Below are 25,630 nucleotides of genomic sequence, written 5' to 3'. Positions count from 1 at the left end.
TGTTTGGAACCTTGATTAAAGTTTATCCCCGTCAGAAGCCACATGATGAAAGTGCATTAGATTTATTAGAAATTAGTGTAGCATGTTACACCAAGCCAACACTATGGCTACAGTTGTTACATGAGAAAAAAAACGACTAATCTGGGAGCACAAATGCAATTTTCGTGAGAAGATGTAGCAGACAGGTTCTGCTAGCCTTTTCTTCATTTCCCTGGAATACAGCAAGCATCCCCAGTTGACACTATAGTATATTGTTCATGTACAGTTTGCCCCACCTACTGCATAGCCCAGTAATTTATTTGCCCCATACACCCGACCTGAGAAAAATCCTACTGCATTTGACATTCAGAATTGCACATCAGCACTATCTTCTTAACCATCAAAGCTGTTCATGTTTAATAAACGTCGCTATACATTTCATCAGCGTCAAAGTACAAATCATGATCTCAGTGTAAGGTGTCTATTAGTTGAAATAGCATTAAAATCACTGGACAAATTATCATTAACTTGCATTTAGGTTGATGCATTGAAATCCAGGTCAAATTAGTGCAACAGAAGAGGTGCAATTTTATCTTCGAGACACCTGCAATTTGAAAAACTCAGCGGATGGTGTTAAAACAATGACTTCTGCCATCTTTATGCACATCGGCAATTAATGCTGCTACCTCAGGTGAAACAAGTTAGATAACTGATTGAGTGGCTCAACCTCACAGTTTAGCATAGTCTTTGAGGATCACCTCCAGCTTCTGGCTCAGCATGATGTTCCCTCGCACTTTCAGCTTGCCTGCAATGAACGCCTGGAAGAACAAGTACAAGTCTCAGGTCACTTTGAGAAAAATATATGTTCATAAGCTAAGGGCTTCCTGGAGCGACACTGAACAAAAATATAAAATGCAACAATTTAAAAAGATGAACAGCTCATAAGGAAATCAGTCAATTGAAATAAGAGACCCTAAATCTATGGATTTCACATGACTGGGAATACAGATATGCATCAGTTGGTCAGATTTGTTGGTAGGGTCAGATCAGAAAACCAGTCAGTATCCAGTGTGATACCATTTGCCTTATGCAGCGCGACATCTCCTTCGCATAGTTGCTCAGGTTGTTGATTTGTGTGGCCTGAGGAATGTTGTCTCCTTCATTGGCATGTGTGAAGTTCATGGCTATTGGCGGGAACAGGAACACGCTGTCGTACACGTCGAGCCAGAGCATTCCAAACAGGCTCAACGGTGACATGTCTGGTGAGTATGCAGGCCATGGAAGAACTGGGACATTTTCAGCTTCCAGGAATTGCGATGCTGAACTGCAGTCAGGTCAAGACCCTGGTGAGGACGACGAGCACGCAGCTGAACTTCCCAGACACGGTTTGTGCAGTAATTCTTCGGTTGTGTAAACCCACATTTTCCAGGTGGCGCGTCTCAGAACATCTCGCATGTGAAGAAGCCAGATGTGGAAGTCCTGGGTTGGCGTGGTTTACACATGGTCTGCGATTGTGACATACTGCCAAATTCTCTAAAAATGACATTGAGGAGGCTTATGGTAGAGAAATGAACATTCAATTCTCTTGCAACAGCTCTGCTGGACTTTCCTGTAGTCAGCATGCTAATTGCACACTCCCTCAAGACAACTGTGGCGTTGTGTGAAACTGTACATTTGAGTGGGCTTTTATTTTCATGATCATGCTTTCCTCAGCTGCTTGATATGCCACACCTGTCAGGTGGATGGATTATCTTGGCAAAGGAGACATGCTCACTAACAGGGATGTCAACAAATTTGTGCACACAATTGAGAAAAGCTTTTTGCGCATATGAAAAAATGTCTGGGATATTTTATTTCAGCACATGAAACCAACATTTCACATGTTGCGTTTATATTTTTGTTCTGTAGAAAAATCAGGGATGGGCAACTTTGATTGGGGTGGGAGCCACAAAAAAAAATCTGAACTCATGATAGGCTGCAGTGGCTCACAGGTCTGCATACCCACACAGGCAGTAAAAGGCAATCCTAGCCTTTTGGGGGCCCTAAGTGAAATGTTGTTGAGAAACTGCACCTTGTGTATTCTACCTCTCAACATTAAGTTGAGTTCCCTCCACCCCCCAACATTTTATTTTACAGAAATTGATCCGCGGGCCTACAAAAAGGAGGGCTGCCAGTTGTCCATCCCTGATCTAAAGTCACAAAACAATGAAAAGGTGAAATGTAGCTCATTCCTGCCAAGGAAACCCACTCTTACTGGGATGTACTGTAAAAAGCTTTGAAGTGTGAATGTGCTACACATTGGCAGTTCTCTCTGCTGAGTCATCTTCCAGCTTTCTACAGTGTCTCACAGATGTTGCCAGGCATGTAGGCTTGGGGAGATGTTTATACCTTCTGAGGGTTGAGTTTTCCTTGCACTACTTCCATGAAGTCATCATCAGATACAGTGATGGTCACGTCGGTTTTGCCACTGTATGGGCCCTTGTGCAAGGCGCCAGCTCCAGTTTTCAAATCAATGGCTGGGGGAGAGCATAATGAAAATATGGTTTAGGCATTCACACTATGGGCCAGTTTCCCAGATTAAGTTTAGTAGTAGACTAAAGTGCACAATGGTAATTCTCCATCGAGAATAATTTTTAGTCCAGGGCTTAAAATCAGGGCCCGGGAAGCGGGACGCATAGGTTCAACATGACTGCATTGATTGACAGGAGGGCTTGGAAAGCAACAAGGGTTCACTTACTCCACTGGGCTGCAGTGTTTCCCCCCTTGGTGATCTCCCAGCCAAACACTGCATTGACCTTCTTCACCATCTCAGCCCCTAGGTCCTTAATGCGACGGCCGATCTCAGCAAACACCAGCTCACTCTTGAGTCCCCCTGCCTAGAAGGGTTCAAAACAGGAAAAACTAGTCAGAGGTCATTTCCACCTTTGTGTTTTTGCGTCACACATGAATAGCCTGACTGATGTACCTCAGGAAGAATTTGTGGGGAGCCATCTGCAGCAGCATGCAAGTCCACATAGGCACCTGACAAAACCACAGCACCGCTCTCTTTGACCTGAGGAATAAGACATAACCCAAATCAATTTAACATGGATATTCTGTATCGCATGGAAAGAGGTTACTGGACCTCATTTGGGTAATTCTTTCAATCTTAATGGATCACTATTAACCTCTAGCACAACCATGATAAAACTGCTTACTTTGCACTGAATGTGAATTCGGTTTCCTTCTTTCCACATCTCAGTCTGTAGGGACTGGCCTGGTAGCACTGGCTTTACAAAGCGAACCTGAAGGAACGGTAGGGACCAGGGAAAAAATGTTTTTTTTTTAAAACAGCTGATTACATTTTCAATTCTAGACATTTAGCAGACACTCTTATCCAGAGTGACTTCCAGTTAGAGCACCCATCTTAAGGTAGCTAGGTGAGAACCACATCTCACAGTCATAAGTCAAACATTCCTCGATAAAGCAGCTATTAGTGATAGTCAAGAGACAAGTGTAAGAAAAGGTACGTGCAACGGTAGGGTGTTCTTATATTTCTTAAGTGCCAAGCTCCAAAAAGATATAGGGAACTGTTAACATAGAATGGGCTTGGAACCTCTAACCCTGGCAATTTGACCGGTAAACTCATAGGTACACCTGCAATGGCTGCCTGGTTTCCATGGTAATGTAGAAAGTTAACTGATGTCGCTCATGCAATTGAATATATTTTTTGTAATGTCAGTTGAGCTGACTCAACAAATCACAGCACAGATTGATGGGTACACTCGCAACGGCCGCCAGTCCCCCCATTATGCCATCATTGACTTGAATGGAAACGGCCGTTCTATTCAGTCTATGACGTTACTGTCAAGATCGTGCTTCACCTTGATGGACTTGAATCTGGAGGCATCGTTGTTGGCATACTGCTTCAGCACATGCCTAGCTGCAAACCCAAAGGAGCACAGGCCATGCAGAATAGGGGATTTGAATCCTGAAAAATGAAGAGAAGAGGTCTTTATGAGTCAACACAATATCCTGCATAACACTGTGCAGTGTTATATTCATATAGAAGACTCAAAGCCTGGTGCCAGATCTGTTGGTGCAATCATGTCAACTCCTTGGCACTCTGCTTTTGGCATGACAAGGGAGTTGACACGATTGCCAAAACAGATCTGGTACCAGGTCAAAAGACTCACCTCCCATTGCTGCAAAGCTGGGGTCTATGTGGAGGGGGTTCCAGTCCCCACTCAGACGATACAAGGCAGCCTGAAAGCGTGGAATCAATGTCAAGTCACTCCTTTTAGAAATATCCTGAGAGTCGGCCTACCGTTGAGCCATTATGGCTACTTACTTGATGCGTCAACTTTTGAAAAAAATCCTAACAGTTTGGGCACTAGTAGTAAATCAGTGTATACATTAGATGAAAAACAAACCTGGTCCCTTGTTGTGGTGTCAGTCATCACAGCATCAGGAGTTCTGTTTGGATGCGCCACTGTGCTCTGAAAGAGTGAGATTAAGTTACGTTGAAAGAAAAATAGTAAGTGTCAACCATTTTGTTCTAGAAAAAGATTATAGTACTTCTGAATAGTTTTAAGCATTGGTGGTGTTAACAGACTCCTTGTTACCATTGCTTTATCAGATGTTCGCTTTCCTCCAAAGCCACCAGCCCCCACGATGAACAGAGAGTACTGGTTGTAACACACCAGCTCTTTACCACTGTACGTGTGGACTGTGGAGAAAGACAATGTTATTATCTTCCAAATGGTCCTCTGTAGCTCAGTTGGTACAGCGTGGTGCTGCAATGCCAGGACAGTGGACTTCAAATGTGTGCAGATGATTAAGTCGCTTTGGATAAAAGTGCCTGCTAAATAGCTTCTTTATTTTTTTCACCAATAATGAAACTTTAAAAAATATATATAATAATAATTGCATTCCACAGGAGAAAATAAAATATTCTTTCATGTTTCTCTGAAAGAATCTTTAGACTGCATGTGTTACATTTCCTTCCTTTAATATCAGGTCCATAACTAATTCTTAAAGTTCCTCTGCTATTTCTTTGCTCATCTCATGCAACCCTGTGGAACGTCACATACATACCCTTCACACTACCACACTAATTCTCAGGGACAAGGAAGCGTAACAAAACTAACCATCCAGGAGAATGACTGCGCCAGATCCTTTGTCTAACACATCTGCGATTCTAGCCTGAGACGTCAGTGTTCCTGCAAATGCAGACAAATTATTTTAAATAACAGGCCTTTGTAAGCAGAAAATGTTGTTCTCAGAGATACTTAGAATCTGTAATGGGCACACATACCAGAGGTGGGTAATGGTTTGAAAAGCTCCAGATACTGCTCTCCGTGCAACAACTGAGAGAGAGGGACAATATCAGAATGAACAAAGGTGAGTAAATTGGTTATGGTTACAATAGCGGTTTCAGTTAGTCTTTGCTCCTAGCAAAATAAAATGTAAATGAAATGTGTGAGAACAGCAACAGTTGCTTTGCCACTTCTGTATGGGATGAGTTCTGAGTTTACTGCATCTATTTTCTATATAATGAATATAAACTGTAAATTCTACTGTACTTGGGGGAAATAAAGATGATTGGGATTGTTTCCTGGAGCTTTTACCCTGGTGAAGTCAAAGTTAAGTCCAGGCACGGAACCTAGCCCTCCGTCCATCATGGCCGCCTGGGAGGGTATGACCCCGAAGGTGGGCAGACAGCTAAAGTCCTCGTGGCCCTCGTACAGGAACTTGAGGTGGTCGTCATCCTTGGTGGACATGCCCACTCCCAGGGCGTACAGGATGCACTGAGTTTGGGAGTAGCTGAAGGTCGACTCCGGAAGCTTCTGTCCCACCGCCTCCAGCTGAAGGGGAAGCACAGTGACAATCGGCACAGTACGAAGTGGACACAAGCCATGTCGTTACTAAGCATGCCTTTTGGTAGAACCAGGCCCCGTAGGTCAGCTAGTGATACACTGACATCAGCCTGCCAGGGACTGTTTGACTTGGAGCCATGGCCCCTTGGTGTCAAAGACACTCCAAACAGACATCTTTGAAGACATCGCCCACAGAGCATCATTATGGGACCGCATGTCACTTCATTCCAGCCTAGTACTGTTGACCTCTCCACTCACAGGACTGATCCCAGATGCAGCAGTGGCCATAGCACTGGTGGGGTTGGGGGCAATTCCCTCATCAGTCTCCACTCTTGACAGCACCTCCACCAATGTAGCCAAGGACTCTAAAAAAAAAAAGGGAAAAGAGGAGATTCATTACAGTCACTCAATAAGGACGCTGTGGAACAAAGACGGCCACAAGTCCACTAATAAAGGTACAAATGAGGAGCACTACAAAGTCATGGTAATGAGGCACTCCTCTGGAGGCTGCCACCCCCATGCTGCTGCTGCACATCCAAGGGCAAGCCGAGGGAGGAGAGAATAATGATGAACACTTGCCATGTTCTCTTCTGTGTCTGACCCAAAGACGCGCCGCTCGATACTGTGCTCTTTATTAAAAGACGAGGGGGAAATAGCGGTGGTGGAATTGACATTGTGTCATAGCAGCACAAGCCAATGAGTTTGTTCACTGGATTGCTGGCTTGTCCCCCCCCCCCTTCTCTTAGAGGTTTGATCCCTGGTCAGCCACTCGGTTTACACTGCAGACCTTGTCCCATGAAAGTGGTTGTTATTACAACAACAAAAGAGTTCCAGCATTTACTGCAGGTGGACTATTATTTGAACGTTTCACTGACACCTACCTAGTCAGTCATTTTCTGCATTTTATACTATTGTTAAAAAATATATATTTAAAAGTTTAAATTCAATACATCTGTGTATAAGTCAATGACTAATATCTGTAACGTATCTGACAGAGGCAAAATATGCCAGCATAGGTGTTCAGTCTAAGGGCTGCTTGACTTGGTTACCATTGATGTTGGCAGGTTTGGTGGCATTGGTGAAGTCACAGATGTTGTCCCACTGGTCTCGTACAGTCTCAGGAAACATGCCCTGGTTCTTGTTCCTCACAATGCAGCCCTGTGAACGCTCCCAGCGCACTACACAAACACATTGATGGAAAATATTGTAGAACGGTGAAAATACTCCCAAATGAGAATAATAAAATCAACTCACATTTTCCAATCCAGCCAGCACCAACCTAAACAGCGAGAGAACATTAACAGAATAATCAGTAAGGATTGGGAGTAAGCCCGATACAGTTTAAGGCATAGGTGAACATTTCATATAGTTCTCTAACAAACCTCGAACAGGCCTCCATTTTCCTGACACTGGTCATGAGACAGCCACAGAACTAGGGGAGCCACGTATTCTGCTTTCAAGGACTCCAACAGATCTACGACAAAAAAAACGAAATGTTAAGTTGCTAATAACATGAAAAGGTATGCACATTGTGGGGATATACCAGCCTTTTGCTGGTATATACATATATATTTTTTTAAACTTCATAAACCATAGGACAGGGGTGTCGAACTCATTCCACAGAGGGCCAAGTGTCCGCAGATTTCTGTTTCTTCCTTTCTCATTGAAGACCTAAACAACCAGGTGAGGGGAGTTCCTTACTAATTAGTGACCTTAATTCAGCAATCAAGCACAAGGGAGGAGTGAAAACCCGAGACACTCTGCCCTCCGTGGAATGAGTTTGACACCCATGTCCTACAGTTTAACATACTTTTTTTAATACCAGCAAACGCGACAGTATCACACGACTTTCATATGGGATATTAAAAGGGCATCACGTGGCAGACACCAGAGAAGAAAAATCACAGATGTCAGCCAAGCAGAGGCCACCAAAGCAATCTACGACACCTCATTAAATGCCCAACCCATAAATAAACGTTATTTGTCAGAACGCATGATTAATCTCAGTGTTTACTGAGTTTGTGAGTGCACTAGTTTGACAATAGCAGGTAACTTTAGTAACAAATTTACATGTCAATATTACATGATGCAACAGTGCTTGACTTAGGCAGATCACTGGAGCAGAGTACCGGCACCTCAAATGTTTTCTACTGCTCGAGTTCCTGTATTAAACTGGGTGGTTTGAGCCCGGAATGCTGATTGACTGAAAGCCATGGTATATCAGGTTGTATACCACAGGTATGCCAAAAATATGTATTTTTACTGCTCTAATTACATTGGTACCCAGTTTGTAATAGCAATAAGGCACCTCTGGGATTTCTGGTATATTGCCAATATACCACAGCTATGGGCTGTATCCAGGCACACCATGTTCAGTCGCGCATAAGAACAGCCCTTAGCCGTGGTATATCGGCCATATACCACAACCCCTCAGGCCTTATAATATTAGCTCAAAACTATGTAGAGCTCCTGCATCTAAATGTAAACAATACTGGCACCCACAATGAGTACAGGCACCCATCAGGACATGTCAAGCACTGGTAACTCATCGCAATATTACACAACAGATCAACTCAAATCATTGAGTCTTAATAAGATGACCCAGTAATGTGTGCTGCTCAGCCTGTTTAGAGCAGTTTCTCAGCGGCTCCTCTGACCTGGGGGCATAACAGTCTCTGTGAGGCGCGAGCCTGCGGTCGGGGCGATGGTGTTGCAGTGGATGTTGTACTTTTGGCCCTCGATGGCTAGGGTGTTGGCCAATCCCAGTAGACCCAGCTTCGCCGCGCTGTAGTTCGCCTGCCCAAAATTGCCGTAGATGCCAGCAGCCGATGAAGTCATGATAATCCTGGGCACAGACAGAGCACCGTGGCACGTTGATTCAACACTGTGCACTGAAGTAGACTGAAGCGCCAAGGCTGTTTCAGGCACGTGGCAATAACAATAGTTAAGAAACCCATCCGCTTCACTGCCTGTCAAAAGCTAACAACCACCTAAAAACTATTCTAGAACATTTGAAGACCGTTTTCTCACGTATTCTTGGTGCCGATGCTGCAAATCAAGGGGTATCATCAGGATGATTTCTCTACATTAATTTAAGACAGGGTCCACCTGTGCGCAAACCTGAAACAGCTCTATACTCTGCAGCGGCCATTACCTAACTGTTTGGAGTGTGCTCAGTATGAGAGCTGGATTGATTGGATGTACAAAAGGAATTCTGAATCACTAGGCACTGCTTATGAGCTGAAATGATTGAATGGGTCAGGGGGTTCTCAAACCTTTTGGGCCCGGGGACCCCTTTTGTGATGACAAAGTCATCAGGGAGCCCCCTCATAATCAGAACAACTTGAGTGAGATAAAAATAGCATGCAGGGAGTTTTACTAGGACTCTGGCAGTGGATGTCCGGACAAACCAAGTCCCAAGCAGGAACATTTTAAAGGCCCATCTCTTGGCATGGGTTGCAAATTTTGCCATTTTCAAGCAAATTTCCTGCAATTCTACACAATTTGTCATTGGGAATTTTGTTGTATGGAGTTGAAAAAAAAAAAAAAAAATGTATATATATTTTTGTTAAGTACAATTGGTGGAGTACTGTGGATACCAATATCCCTGTGAGCCTCCCAGGCCCATGTAGGCCAGGGTTAAGAACAGAAATAGGAGATTAAATAAAATGTAAATATATTTTTTTAAACAATAATAGTGGGGGGGGGGGGGGGGGGGGGGGATCTAGCCACAACCCCCTGAAGTACCTCCACAGACCCCACTTTAAGAACCCCTTGAATAGATAACAGCAAAGCGGTGGTGAGAATTCCATCCAGCCTATCAGAAGACAATTACCATGTTGCTTATTCCTATCCAATCCACACTGATCTACAGGACTGCAGAGCCTGCTCTAGGGTATGATTTGGGATTCAGCAGAACAGTCAGCTCTACTTCCTTTTACATAGGCAACATGGTGCTGGGTCTGACCCTTGTCATCACCTCCCAAACTTCTGGTTCTTCATGTGGTTCCAGGCAGCTCTAGTGACCATGAAGGACCCTCTCAGGTGGACTCTATGGATGAGGTCTGAAATACAAGCAAATGTATTTATAAAGCCCTTTTTACATCAGCCGTTGTTACAAAGTGCTGTACAGAAACCCAGCCTAAAACCCCAAACAGCAAGCAATGCAAATGTAGAAGCACGGTGGCTAGGAAAAACTCCATAGAAAGGCCAGAACCAGGAAGAAACCTAGAGAGGAACCAGGCTCGAATGTTGCATTACAATAACTATGTAGAGGTTATCCTGTTCTTGCAAATTACTACTCAGACTGTATTTGTCATTAATTTCTCTAAGCTAAAGTCCTTGGAATTAAAGCTCTTCTCCAGCCTGATAGACATATACTATTCATTCCATATGACTGTTTAATATGCAATATTCTCCTTCCGTGATGGACAGAATGAACGTGTACTCAGAAATAAACTCCTTACCCCAATCCAAATCACTCGTTCTGCCAAAGGAGCGATCCCGAAGTATCCTTGAAATCAATAAAACAGGGTGTTGTTCACTTTGACCTCTATTCTATTAAATACATTGAGTAAAATGGAATAGTTTTCCATGTCACATATCCATCTGAAACACTACAGTTTAGTTTATTTAGCAAAAAGTGGTCATCAATTCTGATTAAAAGGATTTAGATAAATCACATTCTTACCCAGCATTATTAACAACAATATCTGGAAAAGATAAGCAACAGGTCTGTTTAAAACAAAATTCTTATCACCAAATCATGTACTGTAAGATGCCAAAACAAACCATTTGCACATTAACATGTAATTATGTGCTCAATCAAGCCTGAACATACAATGCATTCAGAAAGTATTCAGACCCCTTGACTTTTGTTAAAGCCTTATTCAGACCTCCCCCCAAAATGACAAAGCGAAAACAGGTTAAATGTTTGCAAATTTATATAACATAACTGAAATACCTTATTTACATAAGTATTCAGACCCTTTGCTACGAGGCTTGAAATTGAGCTCAGGTGCATCCTGTTACCAGTCATCATCCTTGATGTTTCTACAACTTGATTGGAGTCCACCTGTAGTAAATTATTTTGATTGGACATGATTTGGTAAGGCACACATCTCTCTATATATAAAGGTCACGCAGTTGACAGTGCATGTCAGAGCAAAAACCAAACCATGAGGTCGAAGAGTTGTCCGTAGAGCTCAGAGACAGGATTGTGTGGAGGCACAGATCTGAGGAAGGGTACCAAAAAAATGTCTGCAGCATTGAAGGTCCCCAAGAAATCAGTTCTCCAGCAATGTTAAATGGAAGAAGTTTGGAGCCACCAAGACTCTTCCTAGAGCTAGCAGCCTGGCCAAACTGAGCAATCAGAGAAGAGCCTTGGTCACCTCCCTGACCAAGAACCCAATGGTCACTGACAGAGCTCTCGAGTTTCTCTGTGCAGATGGGAGAACCTTCCAGATGGACAACCATCTCTGCAGCACTCCACCAATCAGGCCTATACGGTAGAGTGGCCAGAGGGAAGCCACATGACAGTCCGCTTGAAGTTAGCCAAAAGGCACCTAAAAGACTCTCAGAACATGAGAAACAAGATTCGCTGGTCTACTAACCAAAATGTAACTCTTTGGCCTGAATGCCAAGCATCACATCTGGAGGAGACTTGGCACCATCCCTAGGGTGAAGCATGGTGGTGGCAGCATCATGCTATGGGGATGTTTTTCCAGTGACAGGGACTGGGAGACTGGTCAGGCTCAAGGGAAAGATGAACAGAGAAAAGTACAGAGATCCTTGATGAAAATCTGCTCCAGAGTGCTCAGAACCTCAGGCTGGGGCAAAGGTTCACCTTCCAACAGGACAAACCTAAGCACACAGTCAAGACAACACAGGAGTGGCTTCTGGACAAGTCTCTGAATGTCCTTGAGTGGCCCAGCCAGAGCCCGGACTTGAACATCTCTGGAGAGACCTGAAAATAGCTGTGCAGCGACGCTCCCCATACAACCTGACAGAACTTGAGGGGATCTGCAAAGAACAGCACACCTGTATTTGGGGAGTTTTTCCCCAAACTTGAAGCGTCATACCCAAGAAGACACAAAGCTGTAACATAATAAAATGTTTTTAAAAAGTCCAAGAGTATGAATATTTTCCAAATGCACTGTATAATCATGCTTAACTTAACACCATCAGCCATGCTATGTACATAGTGTTATTGGTTTTAAACAAGAAAAACAGTTGTCTAAATACACACCTATTCGCCCAAAAGCATCCAGGGCAGTCTGGATCAATTTCTCACCATCTTCTACAGAATCTGTGGGGCAAATATGAGCAGGTAAACAAACATGAGAATAAACCCCCAAAATGCCTAACCAAGGTGTGATGGTGGCAAAGAAACTCTGGGAAGAAAGAAACCAGTCTCTTCTGGGTGGCCAGGTAAAAAATGGAAACGTCAAAACAGTTTGACAAATGTGCATGGCTTCTTTTCACAGCTGATATAATGCTCCTAAACAGTTATGGATGTCTACGGTCATAGTTTCATTGAGGGCTCAAAAAAAACATAAGTCAAATTGGGCAATGGAAGGATGGAATTTGAGACTGTGTCAAGGCTGTGATTTTGCCCTGTAACCTGCCCACATAGCCTTGAACCTAACTTCAGATTCCAGGGCTCTAGACAGGATTTGGAAGGTTGGCCACGCAAGACTCTTGAACCATGTGCAAAAGTTCAAATGGAGTTAGATAACTTGGTCCATCTACCCACCATAGTTAGCCACTGCTTTGCCTCCCTTGGCTTTTATCTCTTCCACGACTTTATCAGCAGCATCAGAGCTCTTCCCTCCCCCTTTAATATCTCCTCCAAGGTCATTAACTGTGTGCAGAGAAAAGATAAACAATTAAACCAAAAACTAAGCATTGAACAGCATATTTTCTGTATAGTTGCCAGCTTATTATTTAATGTAACATCTTAAAAATATACATTCACAATACTTACCAACTACTGAGGCACCCCTCTCACCAAAAGCCAAAGCATATTCTCTCCCAAGTCCTATGGAAATAAGTTTAAGTTAATACTTGGTCAAATGAAAAAGTTAAATAAGACTTACGGTTGCAGCAAAGTGTCCAGCACAGTCCATGTTGTCGTCATGCGTGGATGGGCTACTGGGTACTTTTCTGCAAGAATGCCCTCACATAAGCTATCTGGAATGAACTAAATGTACTTTGTCCTGTGTGGCCGAGCGATATCAGATTCAAGTATAAAGTGTTGCAACAATGACAGCAGTGGGTAACTTGCTAAAGTAACTTAGCAAGTTGGCTACTTTCTGTCATAGCGCCTAGCCACCAAGCACTGCTGCTGGTTAGGATAGCTAGTTAGTTAGCCACTGTTGCTACCAGACAAATAAGAATACCCCTGGCCATAATCCCTACAATGGATTCACAACCATGTCAACCACCACTAAAACACAACACCACCTTGCACAACGTAGCTAGTTAACAAAATGAGCATATCCCAATGAAGCTAGCTATGTTAGCATAAGATAGCAGTCATTTACCTCCACCGGCACCAGTGACAATAACAACTTTCCCGTCGAAAACCAAAGGCACAGACATGATGAAGTAGTTCTGGATTTTAACTTTGTGTCCAGATTCAAAACTGTGCTGGTAGTATGCAAAGACAGCAGGGCAACGACTAGAGTGTTAACAGCTATCAGGGTGAACTTTGTCTTACTTCCGCAGGGGGGGCGCTGGGTAATCAAAGGTAACAACAACCAATCACAGAGATCCAAGTACAAACCATTATAAATCCTATATAATTTAACCTGTTAATTACTTAAATGCCCTCTGCTGAAAAGTGCTTACGTCTTGAGCTGAACCTTTTGCTATAATGATCCAGTGCTTATTTGATGCATAAATGAATTCAAATTAGAGGCATAAGATGCAAAAGAAAAAAAGAAAAGCTTGTCAAACAAATGTCACAACTCTCCAAACCATTGTGGATGGCACGGCATTGTCATTGATTTCTCCAAGCAAACAAAATATATCTTAAAAGGTTGTAGCCTAATTGAATACTAGGCTCAACATAAGTGATGATGACCCTGCTCTGACTCTGGCCAATAAGACATACAGGTGAGTTAATAGGCTATAGTCTAGGCTATAGTTCGAAAATTACATTGAGGAGCACTTTTTAAAGGGCTCCTCAATCATGGGATCCTAGATCAATTCTTGACATACAAGTAAGTCTGCAGCACTACCAGCCAAATCACTTTGTTTGAGTGAGGAAGGATTATGACAATTTAGTGGGCGTTTGAGTGACTCAACTTGGACTGATACATACTTGCAATTGTAAGCCTTCAGCATTTTGCATTATTATGAGAAAATCAATGAAAAGAAGTGGGAGCATTTAAATGTCCTTTCATTTTTCTCTCAAATTAAAAACCACAGCTTCACAAAGCCAATATCTCTAGTCTGTTCACATAGCCTACCGTGTCATTTGAATAACTTCATTTGAAGTTATTCAAATGAAATCATTGATCACACCTGTCTCTGATCATATATGGCAAAAATAGCCTGGACATGTTTTGAGTCAAGGTTTGAGGATACAGACCAAACCACAGAAGCACCCAACCCCTTATTCCAAAATTGAACTAGATGTCCAAGTGGGGCCTAAGTATTATAAATGACTGCTTACCCTGGGCAAGCAAATCCATGCCTTGTGAAGTGTGCAAGACACACACAGGTCAACGATGATGGATGTGATTGCTTAACTTGGACGTGAGATCTTCAACAGTAAATGACCCTACCCATCAAAATAGCCTACAGTATTGCCGATTAGTATGGTTGGAAATATTCTTTCATTACATCTTAAAGTTTGTCTATAGGCATAATCACCCAAAAAGCATAAGTCAAAAGCTTTTCTCATATAAACACGCAGGCAATATAAGATGAGTTGTCCAAACAGAAGAAACAAGCCCATTGGAAAATATTCCAGGAACTTGATGAATGTTATGTAATCGTGAGTTGGAAAGCTTTCTATGTTGTTCCAAAGTTAGAAAGTCTAAAGAGGACGTAATATTTATCCCCCAACAAAAGCCTAGAAATGTGCAAAACAATCCCAAACAGCTTCAATGCAGCCATGCTTTAACCCAGGAACCTGTCATCGGGAACCGCAGCCGTTCGACTAATGTGATCTAAAGGCTATTTCGTCAAGTACACCTGATCCAACTGTAGTTGGCTACTTGAATCAGGTGTGCTGGTGTTAGAATAGATGACATAGCCTATGTGAAAGTGCTGGCTGAGGGTAATGACACGTCACGTGTACCGGTTCGGGAAAACATTGTTTTAAACCATAACACTATGGAAATAATGGTGAGTAACACGAATGTATCACTTTCCAAATCAAAACATGAAGAGCAGCCTTAGGTGACCTGCTTCTGCGGCGCGCGTGTCATGACACGCGCAGCCGTGCAGAGACCATTCTCTCCCCTGGTGTATGGACAGGCTATCAGACACCACGGAGGCTTCGATGTAGATGCAATGTGAAGATGGGATTATTATCACTTGTCATTTATTCAGTAAAGTAACTGCAGTTTATGAATATACTATGCCTGTCTTATGTAGCCTATAGAATATACATATATTTTTGAGAGACAATACGTTCAATGGGGATGTCTGGCGCAGCCTATGGACCATTATGATTAGAATATTGGACTTGGATTGGATTGATGTGTACTATGTACCATGTTCCTTTTCATTCTCTTATTATTTCAGTCTGATTAAAATTATGGACCGAATATCTGACTAGGCATCTTGCCACAAGGAAATGTGACATATCAGCATTTGTTTTTTTGACAGAAATTTTGAAAGGTAACGGCAGAATGATCACGAGCGACTGTCTAGAAACACCTCTCCAGCAACATTATTTTGTTAAACATTTTTAAGATAATATTATTTTTGCTTTGCTCTATTGCGCAGGCGTGCTGGCCGGGACGCTGTCACCACGCTTCGCTACATTATTGCGTGATTTAGCCTGTATGGGAGGAAAGTGAAGAAAACAGAACATTAACATGCATAGGCAAAGTGGTCTGACGGCAGCGGAAGGATTTACTTGTGATCCTTAAAAATACATTGTGCCAACGAAGAATGTCAGGGACATCAAATGTAGAATCTGCTGAAGGAGTAGTCTCCAAAGTTAAAGTCAAAAAGCAGATCAAGACTATCGTGAAGGATTTGGAGACCATACTGGGAGACTTGAGGGATGTAGCCAAGGAACTCAAAGAGGTTAGTGGAATAGGTTTCCTATGTCTGGCTTATGTTTGGTGTTTTTTATTTGATATGAACATTGTTTTGTTTTAATGCAGGTATGTTTAGGGTATAGATTTTTTACCGATTGGGAAAAAGATTGTTCTATAATAAACACATCTGAAGGCTCAGATATAATTAAGTCCATGGCCTATGCATTGCCCTTTCGTATGTGACCAACTATCTTATCAGTGAACATGAACGACATATAGGACACGTTGTATGTGCGAAGGATGACAACGCAGCTGCGCCTTAGTGCGTACACTGGGCTTTGATCATTTAAGTGCAAACATGTATCATGATTAATCACGTGTAGTTCACCGGTATGGTTTTGCATTGCATTTCATCATCTAAATGCAGTCTAGCCTACTGTTTTTATGATAATTGTCTCCTGTCAAATTATACAGCAGCTCTCTTCTCTATAGGCACCTTGTTACAGTATCAGGATTGTGTCAGCGCTGTCATTGTGTCTAAGTGATATACAATTGTCAGGAATATAAATTTGAGTGCATTCATTCATTTAACTCATACTATATTTGTTTTCTGTTGATTTCACACATTGATCCTTGTGGTCTTCCATCGTCCCTATAATGACACGAAATCTAACTTGCTTTGACGCGTGGATGTAGCCTACCAAGATGTTTGTACGAAAGGAACTGTCCGGCCTGCTGGTCCTGAAATACCCGCCCTTACACGACAGGTTGTCACTTTAGATGAAACCTACACTGTTCTTCTTAATTGATGGATGTAATGGATGGATACATGACACACATTTCCTCTGACATAATGCTACTCTTTCAACATTTTCAACAAGTATTTTAATTAAATACAATGTTATAGAAACATCAATCTGGGGCGGAAGGTAGCCTAGTGGTTAGAGCGTCGATCTTACCCAAAGGTTGCTAGATCGAATCCCTGAACTGACATGGTAAAAATCTGTTATTCTGCCCCAGAACAAGGCAGTTAACCCACTGTTCCTAGGCCGTCATTGTAAATAGGATTTTTTTTCTTAAATGACTTGCTTAGTTAAACAAAGGTTAAATAAGAAATAAAAAATACAAATCAATATTCTATTTAGGAGAGTGTACACTACTAAAACAACCCACCTCGGGGATTGTCAGTTCATTGTCAAAGCCAATGTTTCAGTAAATCCCATTTAGATGCAGTATTTATCTAGTGCAACTCACACACTTGAATTATTGGATTCGAGCCTATGTTTAAGGGGAGCTGAACCCAGATGCTTGGCACAGAGAGAACCATCATGCCCCTAAGCATGTTGCAATGGATACTGTGACTCTCTTTTGTGTCCCACTAAATGATCCATTTAATAAGACTGCATGGAGATTTCACTCTACATGAGCTTTTTACCCAACCTCAGTTTTATATTCCATTAAATGTGGATATGCTGATATTACTTCACTAGCGTCAATTACTTAAAAATATAATGACTTTTAAAATGGTATACTATGTGGATACTGTTCGCAGACATGGTTTGGCAAAGTATTGGCTACCACTGAAATGTGAAAGGATTGGCAACTTATACCATAGGTCTTAATTAGTAGGTATTGTGTCAGTAATAGATGACAAAATAACAAGTCATTTCAGACTATCTCCATAATAGTGTTGAACATTGTGTATTTTTATACATGCACATACACATAGAGTAATCAAGGTTTATTTCTACTCAAAACTAGTAAACATACCTAAGGGAAGATGTAGTCATTTGCTACAAAGAGATGTCTTTGCAATTTTCACTGCCTGTCCTGTAGGTATATTATTATCACCTCAACCATGAATGTATGGAGGGGCCAAGTATGTGCTTTCAACAATTTCAATTTCATCTTGATATGTCCACCACGTGCCAGAGCATACTCACAGAATTCATTCTTATATAAACTGATCATGTATGTTATCACGTTAGTATTGCTATAGCCAGAGGGTCTTGCTTTTGATTTAGAGTCTTCATACAGTTTGGTGTGTGTTCTTTTCATTGGACTATTATGGGTAGTTTCTAGTTTGCCCTTACCTTACAAATACGTCTTGCAAATTAATTAATCAAACACGACCTGCAATTAATCAGAGAATACTGTGTAATATTGTTGTGTTGCATGCGAATCTGGCTTGAGAGGACCATATGTCTACAAAGTTATTATAATAATTCATTAGTTTAAAGGCCAAATTAAGCAGTTTTTTCCCCCATATCAAATCATTTCTGGTAACAATTAAGTACCTTACTGTGATTGTTTTCAACTAAAATGGTCAAAAAGAAGCAAAAATAGCTTCTCAGCAATGAGCAATTTCTCAAGCAAAAAATTTGCTAGGACTGTCTACGAGTGGTCTGAGTGGGGAGGGGAAACGGAAGACTAGCTGTTATTGGAAGAGGTTTGAAACTCTCTTATTGGTCTATTAACTAATTAACTACCCGGTGATGTCACCAGGCAGGCCAAAACTCCATCCCACCAAAACAGGCTGAAATTTCAGGCAGACTTTTCAAACAGCTCTTACACTAGAAGAACATTATCATCATTTTCACAATTTCACAATATTATTCCAACCACATAGTGTCGAAATATACATTATATACAGTGCCTTCAGAAAGTTTTTTTCTCACCCATCTACCGCCAATACTGTATAATGACAAAGTGAAAACTTGTTTTTAGACATTTTTGCAAATTTATTGAAAATGATATACAGAAATATCTCATTTACATACAGTACCAGTCAAAAGTTTGGACACACCTACTCTTTCAAGGGTTTTTCTTTATTTGTTACATTGTAGAATAATAGTGAAGACATCAAAATGATGAAATAACATATATGGAATCATGTAGTAACCAAAAAAGTGTTAAACATATCAAAATAGATTTTAGATTTTAGATTTTTCAACGTAGCCACCCTTTTACCTTGACGACAGCTTTGCACACTCTTGGTATTCTCTCAACCAGCTTCATGAGGAATGCTTTTCCAACAGTCTTGAAGGAGTTCTCACATATACTGAGCACTCATTGGCTGCTTTTCCTTCACTCTGCGGTCCAACTCATCCCAAACCATCTCAATTGAGTTGAGGTCGGGTGTGAAGTGTGAAGGCCAGATAATCTGATGCAGCACTCCATCGCTTTCTTTCTTGGTCAAATAGCCCTTACGGAGCCTGGAGGTGTGTTTTGGGTCATTGTCCTGTTGAAAAACAAATGATAGTCCCAGATGGGATGGCGTATAGTTGCAGAATGCTGTGGATGCCATGCTGGTTAAGTGTGTCTTGAATTCTAAATAAATCACAGACAGTGTCACCAGCAAAGCACCCCCACACCATAACACCTCCTTCCCCACGCTTCACAGTGGGAACCACACATGCGGAGATAATCCGTTCACCTACTCTGCGTCTCACAAAGACACGCCGGTTGGAACCAAAAATGTCTACTTTGGACGCATCAGACCAAAGGACAGATTTCCACCGGTCTAATGTCCACTGCTGGTGTTTCTTGGCCCAAGAATGTCTCTTCTTATTATTGGTGTCCTTGAGTAGGGGTTTCTTTGCAGCAATTTGACCATGTAGGCCTGATTCACACAGTCTCCTCTGAACAGTTGATGTTGAGATGTGTCTGTTACTTGAACTCTGTGAAGCATTTATTTGGGCTGCAATCTGAGGCTGGTAACTCTAATGAACTGATCCTCTGCAGCAGAGGTAACTCTGGGTCTTCCTTTCCTGTGGCGGTCCTCATGAGAGCCAGCTTCATCATAGCGCTTGATGGATTTTGCGATTGCACGTGAATAAACTTTCAAAGTTCTTGACATTTTCCAGATTGACTGACCTTCATGTCTTAAGGTAATGATGGACTGTCGTTTCTCTTTGCTTATTTGAGCTGTTCTTGCCATAATATGAACTTGGTCTTCTACCAAACAGGGCTATCTTTTGTATATCACCTCTACCTTGTCACAACACAACTGATTGGCTCATTAAGAAGGAAAGAAATTCCACAAATGAACTTTTAACAAGGCACACCTGTTAATTTAAATGCATTCCAGGTGACTACCTCATGAAGCTGGTTGAGAGAATGCCAAGAGTGTGCAAAGCTGTCATCAAGGCAAAGGTTGGCTACTTTGAAGAATCTCAAATATAAAAAATATTTTGATTTCTTTAACACTTTTTATGTATGATTCCATGTGTCATTTTAGAGTTTGCTGTCTTCACTATTATTCTACAATGTAGGAAATAGTAAAAATAAAGAAAAATCCTGGAATGAGTACGTGTGTCCAAACTTTTAACTGAAAGTATACATGTTAGAATCACCATTGCCAGCGATTACAGCTGGGAGTCCTTCTGGGTACGTTTTTAAGAGCTTTGCACACCTGGATTGCACAATATTAGTACTTTTTTTTCAAGCTCTTTCAAGTGTAGGCCAGTGACACAAAATCTCAATTTAATCAATTTTAAATTCAACCCAACAAAATGTGGAAAATGTGTGAATACATTCTGAAGGCACTGTAAAACAAGTTTTTGACTGCAGTGGGCCTTTATAGAGTCGATGTCCACGTCTATGTCTCATTCTACCGCATCCACCAATGACGGCCTTCCGCATCTGCGGTGGAAGATGGCCGAGCTACAGCGGTGTTTGTCAGACCATGAGACATCCCAAAAATTGTTCTTCACGCGAAAACGTCTGAAGTAGCGTGCAAACTGTTTGGCTACATATGAATATGCCTCTATGAAAAGCTGAGACTCTCACGAACACATACACGTCGGTTGTTTTGCTGACAGGTGTATAAAATTGAGGGCACAGCCATGCAATCTCCATAGACAAACATTGGCAGTAGAATGACCATACTGAAGAGCTCAAATACTTTTAACGTGGCACAGTCTTAGGATGCCACCTTTACAACAAGTCAGTTTGTCAAATTTCTGCCCTGCTATAGCAGCCCCGGTCAACTGTAAGTGCTGTTTTTGTTTAGTGGAAACGTCTAGGAGCAACAAAGGCTCAGCCGCGAAGTGGTAGGCCACACAAGCCCACAGAACATGATCGCCGAGTATTAAAGCGCGTAGTGCGTAAAAATAGTCAGTCCTCAGTTGTAGCACTCACTACAGAGTTCCAAATGACCTCTGAAAGCAACATCATCTGTTCGTCGGGAGCTTCATTAAGTGGGATTCCATGGTTGAGCAGCCACACACAAATCTAAGATCAGCATGCGCAATGCCTGCGTCGGCTGGAGTGGTGTAAAGCTCGCCGCCATTGGACTCAGTGGAAACGCGCTCTCTGGAGTGAAGAATCACGCTTCACCATCTGACAGTCCGACAGACGAATCTGGGTTTGGCAGATGCCAGGAGAACGCTACCTGCCCCAATGTATAGTGCCAGCTGTAAAGTTTGGTGGAGGAGGAATAATTATCTGGGGCTGTTTTTTATTGTTCGGGCCCCTTAGTTCCAGTGAAGGGAAATCTTAATGCTACAGCAACATTCTAGATGAGTCTGTGCTTCCATCTTTGTGGCATCAGTTTGGGGAAGTCTCTTTCCTGTTTCAGCATGACAATGCCCCCGTGCACAAAGCGAGGTCCATACAGAAATGGTTTGTCGAGATCGGTGTGGAAGAACTTAACTGGCCTGCACAGAGCCCTGACCGCAACCCCATCGAACACCTTTGGGATGGATTGGAACGCCGACTGTGAGCCAAGCCTAATCGCCCAACATCAGTGCCCAACCTCACTGATACTCTTGTGGCTGAAAGGAAGCAAATCCCTGCAGCAATGATCCAACATCTAGTGGAAAACCTTCCCAGAAGAATGGAGGTTGTTATAGCAAAGGGGGGACCAACTCCATATTAATGCCCATGATTTTGGAATGAGATGTTAGACGAGCAGGTGTCCACATACCTTTGGTCATGTAGTGTATATCTATATGGAAGTAGTTTAGTGCAAAAGAAAAATGGGGTAAATATGGGTAAAAAAAAAATACTAATAATTTCCGTATCTTTCTTATATCTCTCAGCTATAGGACAGAAACTTTAAAACAAAATTCCTTTGCATACATTTTTTGGACTATGTATGAATCTGTTATTCAATGTGTTTCTATGGGCTAATAACAGTAAGGCCAAATTCAATGTTTCATCAAATATTTGTTTTATATACAGTATATATATATTTTTTTGTTATATACCTAAAGGGTTCCTAAAACTCTAAATCAAATAGCTAAATGATCCTTGGTATGACCATCTTAAAACAATTCCATATGTTAGCCTGGTAGAAGCCCCCTCCCCCTGCCTAACTATTTACTAGCCAGGTTGCACAACAACAAGTGCTTCATACGGTAACATTTTGGCTGCTGCTGTATTTTCTACTCTATTAGTCTGTTATATTTCGATGTCTGTCAAACTAAATATGTACTGTCCTCCTTTTCCTTTTCTCCTGGTGCAGGTTGTGCATGAGATCGACTCCCTCACGTGTGACCTACAGCTGGAGGAGGAGATGACAGACAGTTCCAAGACAGACACCCTGAACAGCAGCTCTAGCAGCACCACCACCACCACCACAACCTCCAGCATCGACAAGATCAAGATCGCCCTCTTTAGGCCCCCGTCTGTCAGCCACGCCATCCTGACCGTGATGAAGAAGCCCCACCCTCCGCTGCCCCCTCCCAGGCTGACACCTATCAAAGCAGAGGAGCACAACAAGAACCCACTATCAGGGAGCCTACTAGCCAAGGCTAACGGGACTCTTATGCGTAATGGTCTTTTCCCAGGGAAGCCAAACAGAGACTTATCGTGCTGCATCTCTAATAGTACAAAGGAAGAGAGAAGACTTATGCCAATGCCTTTGCTACGGCATGAAAAGACCAAATGCCCCCAGGCAACCCGGGAGAGGGTCCGATTCAGTGAAAAGGTCCAGTATCACGGGTACTGCCCCGACTGTGACCTGCAATATGACGTTGACAACACAGATATGCACTTACAGACAGAATTTACTGATGACATGAGCCCTGTCCATCAGTGTTCCTCCTCCTCACCACCATCCCAGCTCATGTTAGAAAATGGCGGCCTCAGTGTCAGCCATAGTTTCCCTCCTACAAAACTGCCTTGTGTGCCTCATTCTAACCCTTCCCTGAAACCACAGAAAACCATCCTTCGAAAATCAACCACCACAACGGTTTGATGTTAATCACCCTTAATTTAAATATTTCTAAATAATTTATAGTGTTTTCTATTTCATGAGCACTTTCTACTCCAGTCAAACGTGGATTATCTAAACGATGAGGAAAAAAGAGCGCTAGAAGACGTGGCCATGAGCTCAGAAATGCACAAGGAGAGAATGAACGGTGAGGTGAGTGAGTGGCATCTAACAACTGTCCTGCTAGTGTACGGGTTTGGCAGGATTGGTTTGAGAGATGTGAAGTAACATTGTATCATATTTTTGGGGGGGATTTTTTAGAAACAAGAAGCTGTGTTAGAACATGTCATTCATTTATGCTCTGGATTAAACAACAAATCAAGCTTGCCTCAAATCCGACCGCTGACCCAGATTCTACAGTACACCTCTGTGTATAGGGCTGAGACAGTAATACAATGATGGCATATAGTAGCTTTTGTCACCCGCTATTGCTTCACTGCCATACTTCACTTCTTGAGATGGGGAGGGTGTCACACTACTGAATCTAGAGCAACATCTACTGGTGGCTTAGGTTATAGGAAGATGTAAAATAAATATAGTCACATTGAGTTTAGCTTGCGAAGACAAACCATGTCAAATCTCCCATGGTGGACTGAACAGACACTATTCAAAAGTGTTTAACCTCAGATGTTTTGAGGTTAAATCTTAGTTAGATGTATTACCATTCAACATATGTTGGTATTTTAATCTTAATTTACCATACATTTATAGAACTGTAATTAAACAGTAGTGGCCGTGTGTGGGTGCTTTATTATGTTATCATGTCATTCAGAAAGGAATGATCAAAAGGGTATGAAAGCACAAAGCATTTCAGTGCTTTGGAAGGGAAGAAATTAGGCATACCCTGGAGGTGGATGGAAATAGTAGCACCTCCTACTAGCAAGCCTTCTAATGAGCAGGATTAGGCTATTACTGTGCCGATAACACTATTTCATACTGCCTTTGTACCAACACAAATGTTGACAATGCTCTAAAGTAGACATGGGAAAGCAATGTGTGTGTAAAATGTGTGTGAGTCTGTGTGAACAAAGACAAAAAGTGGGATGTGAACGCTGCTGAGATTCAATGCATGATGTCTTTGCTCTCATGGACAAGCTTACTAACCCGCATTCAACATTTAGATAGGGATTGGTGCTTATTCAAGCATTTTAAATAAACAGAAACATGAAAAAAATGTAACAAACATGAGGAATGCCATGAAGGATGTAGCGATATCAGCTTATGCCCTGCAGGCTTGCTTCGCCCGGTCGCATTGTGGATAAGATTAGTAAAAAAACATTTTATTCTGGAGAAATAAAATAAATGTGTTAACCTTCATCAAGTAGTACAGCTCTATGTATGTCATATTGAATACTAACAAATGAAGAACAATTCCCTTGAAATACATAAATGCATAAATGTACTAAAAGGAAATGGGCATTGTAGGGTGATCAGAAAAGACTTCCACAAGAGTGTGCCCACAGCAGAACTATATATAGAGATATCTATCGCAATGATGAATCCCACCCACCCAGCTACAGTACATGATCTGCATGTGCCTGTGGGTGGGAAACTATTCCAGACATTTAGAATGATGGTGTAAAACTTATTGTGCAAAACTCTAACATCCATTGAGCTGATGGTTAAAAATTCTGCGTGACATCATCGCTTGCCGACCTGGCAAAGAGGAATATGCATAAATGTGACACAATTACAGTTGTTTCAATTAACAATTAGCTATCATACTCTTCTATATCGTACTACAGTGCCAGACACAATTGTTGATATACTCAACATGTATCACTTGGTTAGGTCTTTAATTTCAATTGGATACATGCTTTCTAAATTGAAATAAAGTGAAAAGACATTAAACAAAATGGAAAGTGAAATATGACAAGACAAATAATACAGTTTTGTTCCAGAGGCGTTCCATCTATAATGGAGATATCAAAATAGTGATCACCTACAGTACATTATCAAAACATTAGAGTGCTAATAATACATCTCATACATATTAGGAGAGAGAGAGAGAGAGAGAGAGAGAGAGAGAGAGTTTGAGAAAGTTGTGAAGCAATGTCAATCTAAGATTATTATGCTCCTTTGGAGACTATTAAAAGGAGACACATCAGATTATTATGCTCCTTTGGAGACTATTAAAAGGAGAGACATCAGATTATTATGCTCATTTGGAAACTATTAAAAGGAGACACATCAGATTATTATGCTCCTTTGGAGACTATTAAAAGGAGAGACATCAGATTATTATGCTCCTTTGGAGACTAGAAGGAGAGGCATTATATTATTATGCTCCTTTTGAGACTAAAAGGAGAGACATCAGATTATTATGCTCCTTTGGAGACTAAAAGGAGAGA

General features: G+C 41.8%; 2 protein-coding genes across 3 annotated transcripts in view; one reads left to right on the top strand and one right to left on the bottom strand.

Moving 5' to 3' along the window:
- Positions 1 to 46: 46 nt before the first annotated feature.
- Positions 47 to 13,570, bottom strand: hsd17b4 (hydroxysteroid (17-beta) dehydrogenase 4). Its single transcript, XM_071404170.1, has 24 exons — positions 13,382 to 13,570; positions 12,823 to 12,876; positions 12,592 to 12,699; positions 12,085 to 12,144; positions 10,528 to 10,549; positions 10,304 to 10,350; positions 9,817 to 9,901; positions 8,495 to 8,682; positions 7,220 to 7,311; positions 7,092 to 7,116; positions 6,887 to 7,015; positions 6,096 to 6,202; positions 5,589 to 5,825; positions 5,276 to 5,327; positions 5,109 to 5,180; positions 4,584 to 4,687; positions 4,392 to 4,457; positions 4,155 to 4,224; positions 3,843 to 3,949; positions 3,177 to 3,263; positions 2,945 to 3,031; positions 2,717 to 2,855; positions 2,368 to 2,495; positions 47 to 797 (listed from the first exon to the last, which is right to left on the bottom strand). The coding sequence occupies exons 1-24, from the start codon at positions 13,437 to 13,439 to the stop codon at positions 708 to 710; spliced, it is 2,214 nt and encodes a 737-aa protein (XP_071260271.1). The 5' UTR covers positions 13,440 to 13,570; the 3' UTR covers positions 47 to 707.
- A 1,756-nt stretch (positions 13,571 to 15,326) lies between these two features.
- The window catches only part of LOC139577213 (protein Largen-like), a 14,424-nt gene continuing 4,120 nt past the window's right edge, over positions 15,327 to 25,630 (top strand). Inside the window, exons 1-2 of one of the 2 annotated variants that reach the window (XM_071404163.1) lie at positions 15,327 to 16,106; positions 22,530 to 23,427. In XM_071404163.1, the coding sequence (XP_071260264.1) occupies positions 15,969 to 16,106; positions 22,530 to 23,264 (873 nt within the window). In that variant the 5' untranslated portion in view covers positions 15,327 to 15,968 and the 3' untranslated portion in view covers positions 23,265 to 23,427. Of the gene's footprint in view, positions 16,107 to 22,529; positions 23,433 to 25,630 lie in introns of both variants that reach the window. The other variant, XM_071404162.1, reaches the window with a different exon arrangement.

This window comes from Salvelinus alpinus, chromosome 5 (genome assembly GCF_045679555.1).
Source record: "Salvelinus alpinus chromosome 5, SLU_Salpinus.1, whole genome shotgun sequence".
Classification (NCBI taxonomy): Eukaryota; Metazoa; Chordata; class Actinopteri; order Salmoniformes; family Salmonidae; genus Salvelinus; species Salvelinus alpinus.
This window is presented reverse-complemented; position numbering and strand designations above follow the sequence as displayed.

Excerpts from the sequence above, each read along its gene's own strand:
- hsd17b4 (XM_071404170.1), bottom strand. The coding sequence starts at position 13,439 with ATGTCTGTGCCTTTGGTTTTCGACGGGAAAGTTGTTATTGTCACTGGT. Across the intron at positions 6,203-6,886 it reads CAAACCTGCCAACATCAATG|AGTCCTTGGCTACATTGGTG; the intron begins GTAACCAAGTCA and ends TTTTTTTTTTAG. Across the intron at positions 798-2,367 it reads GAAAACTCAACCCTCAGAAG|GCGTTCATTGCAGGCAAGCT; the intron begins GTATAAACATCT and ends TTGTTCTTCCAG.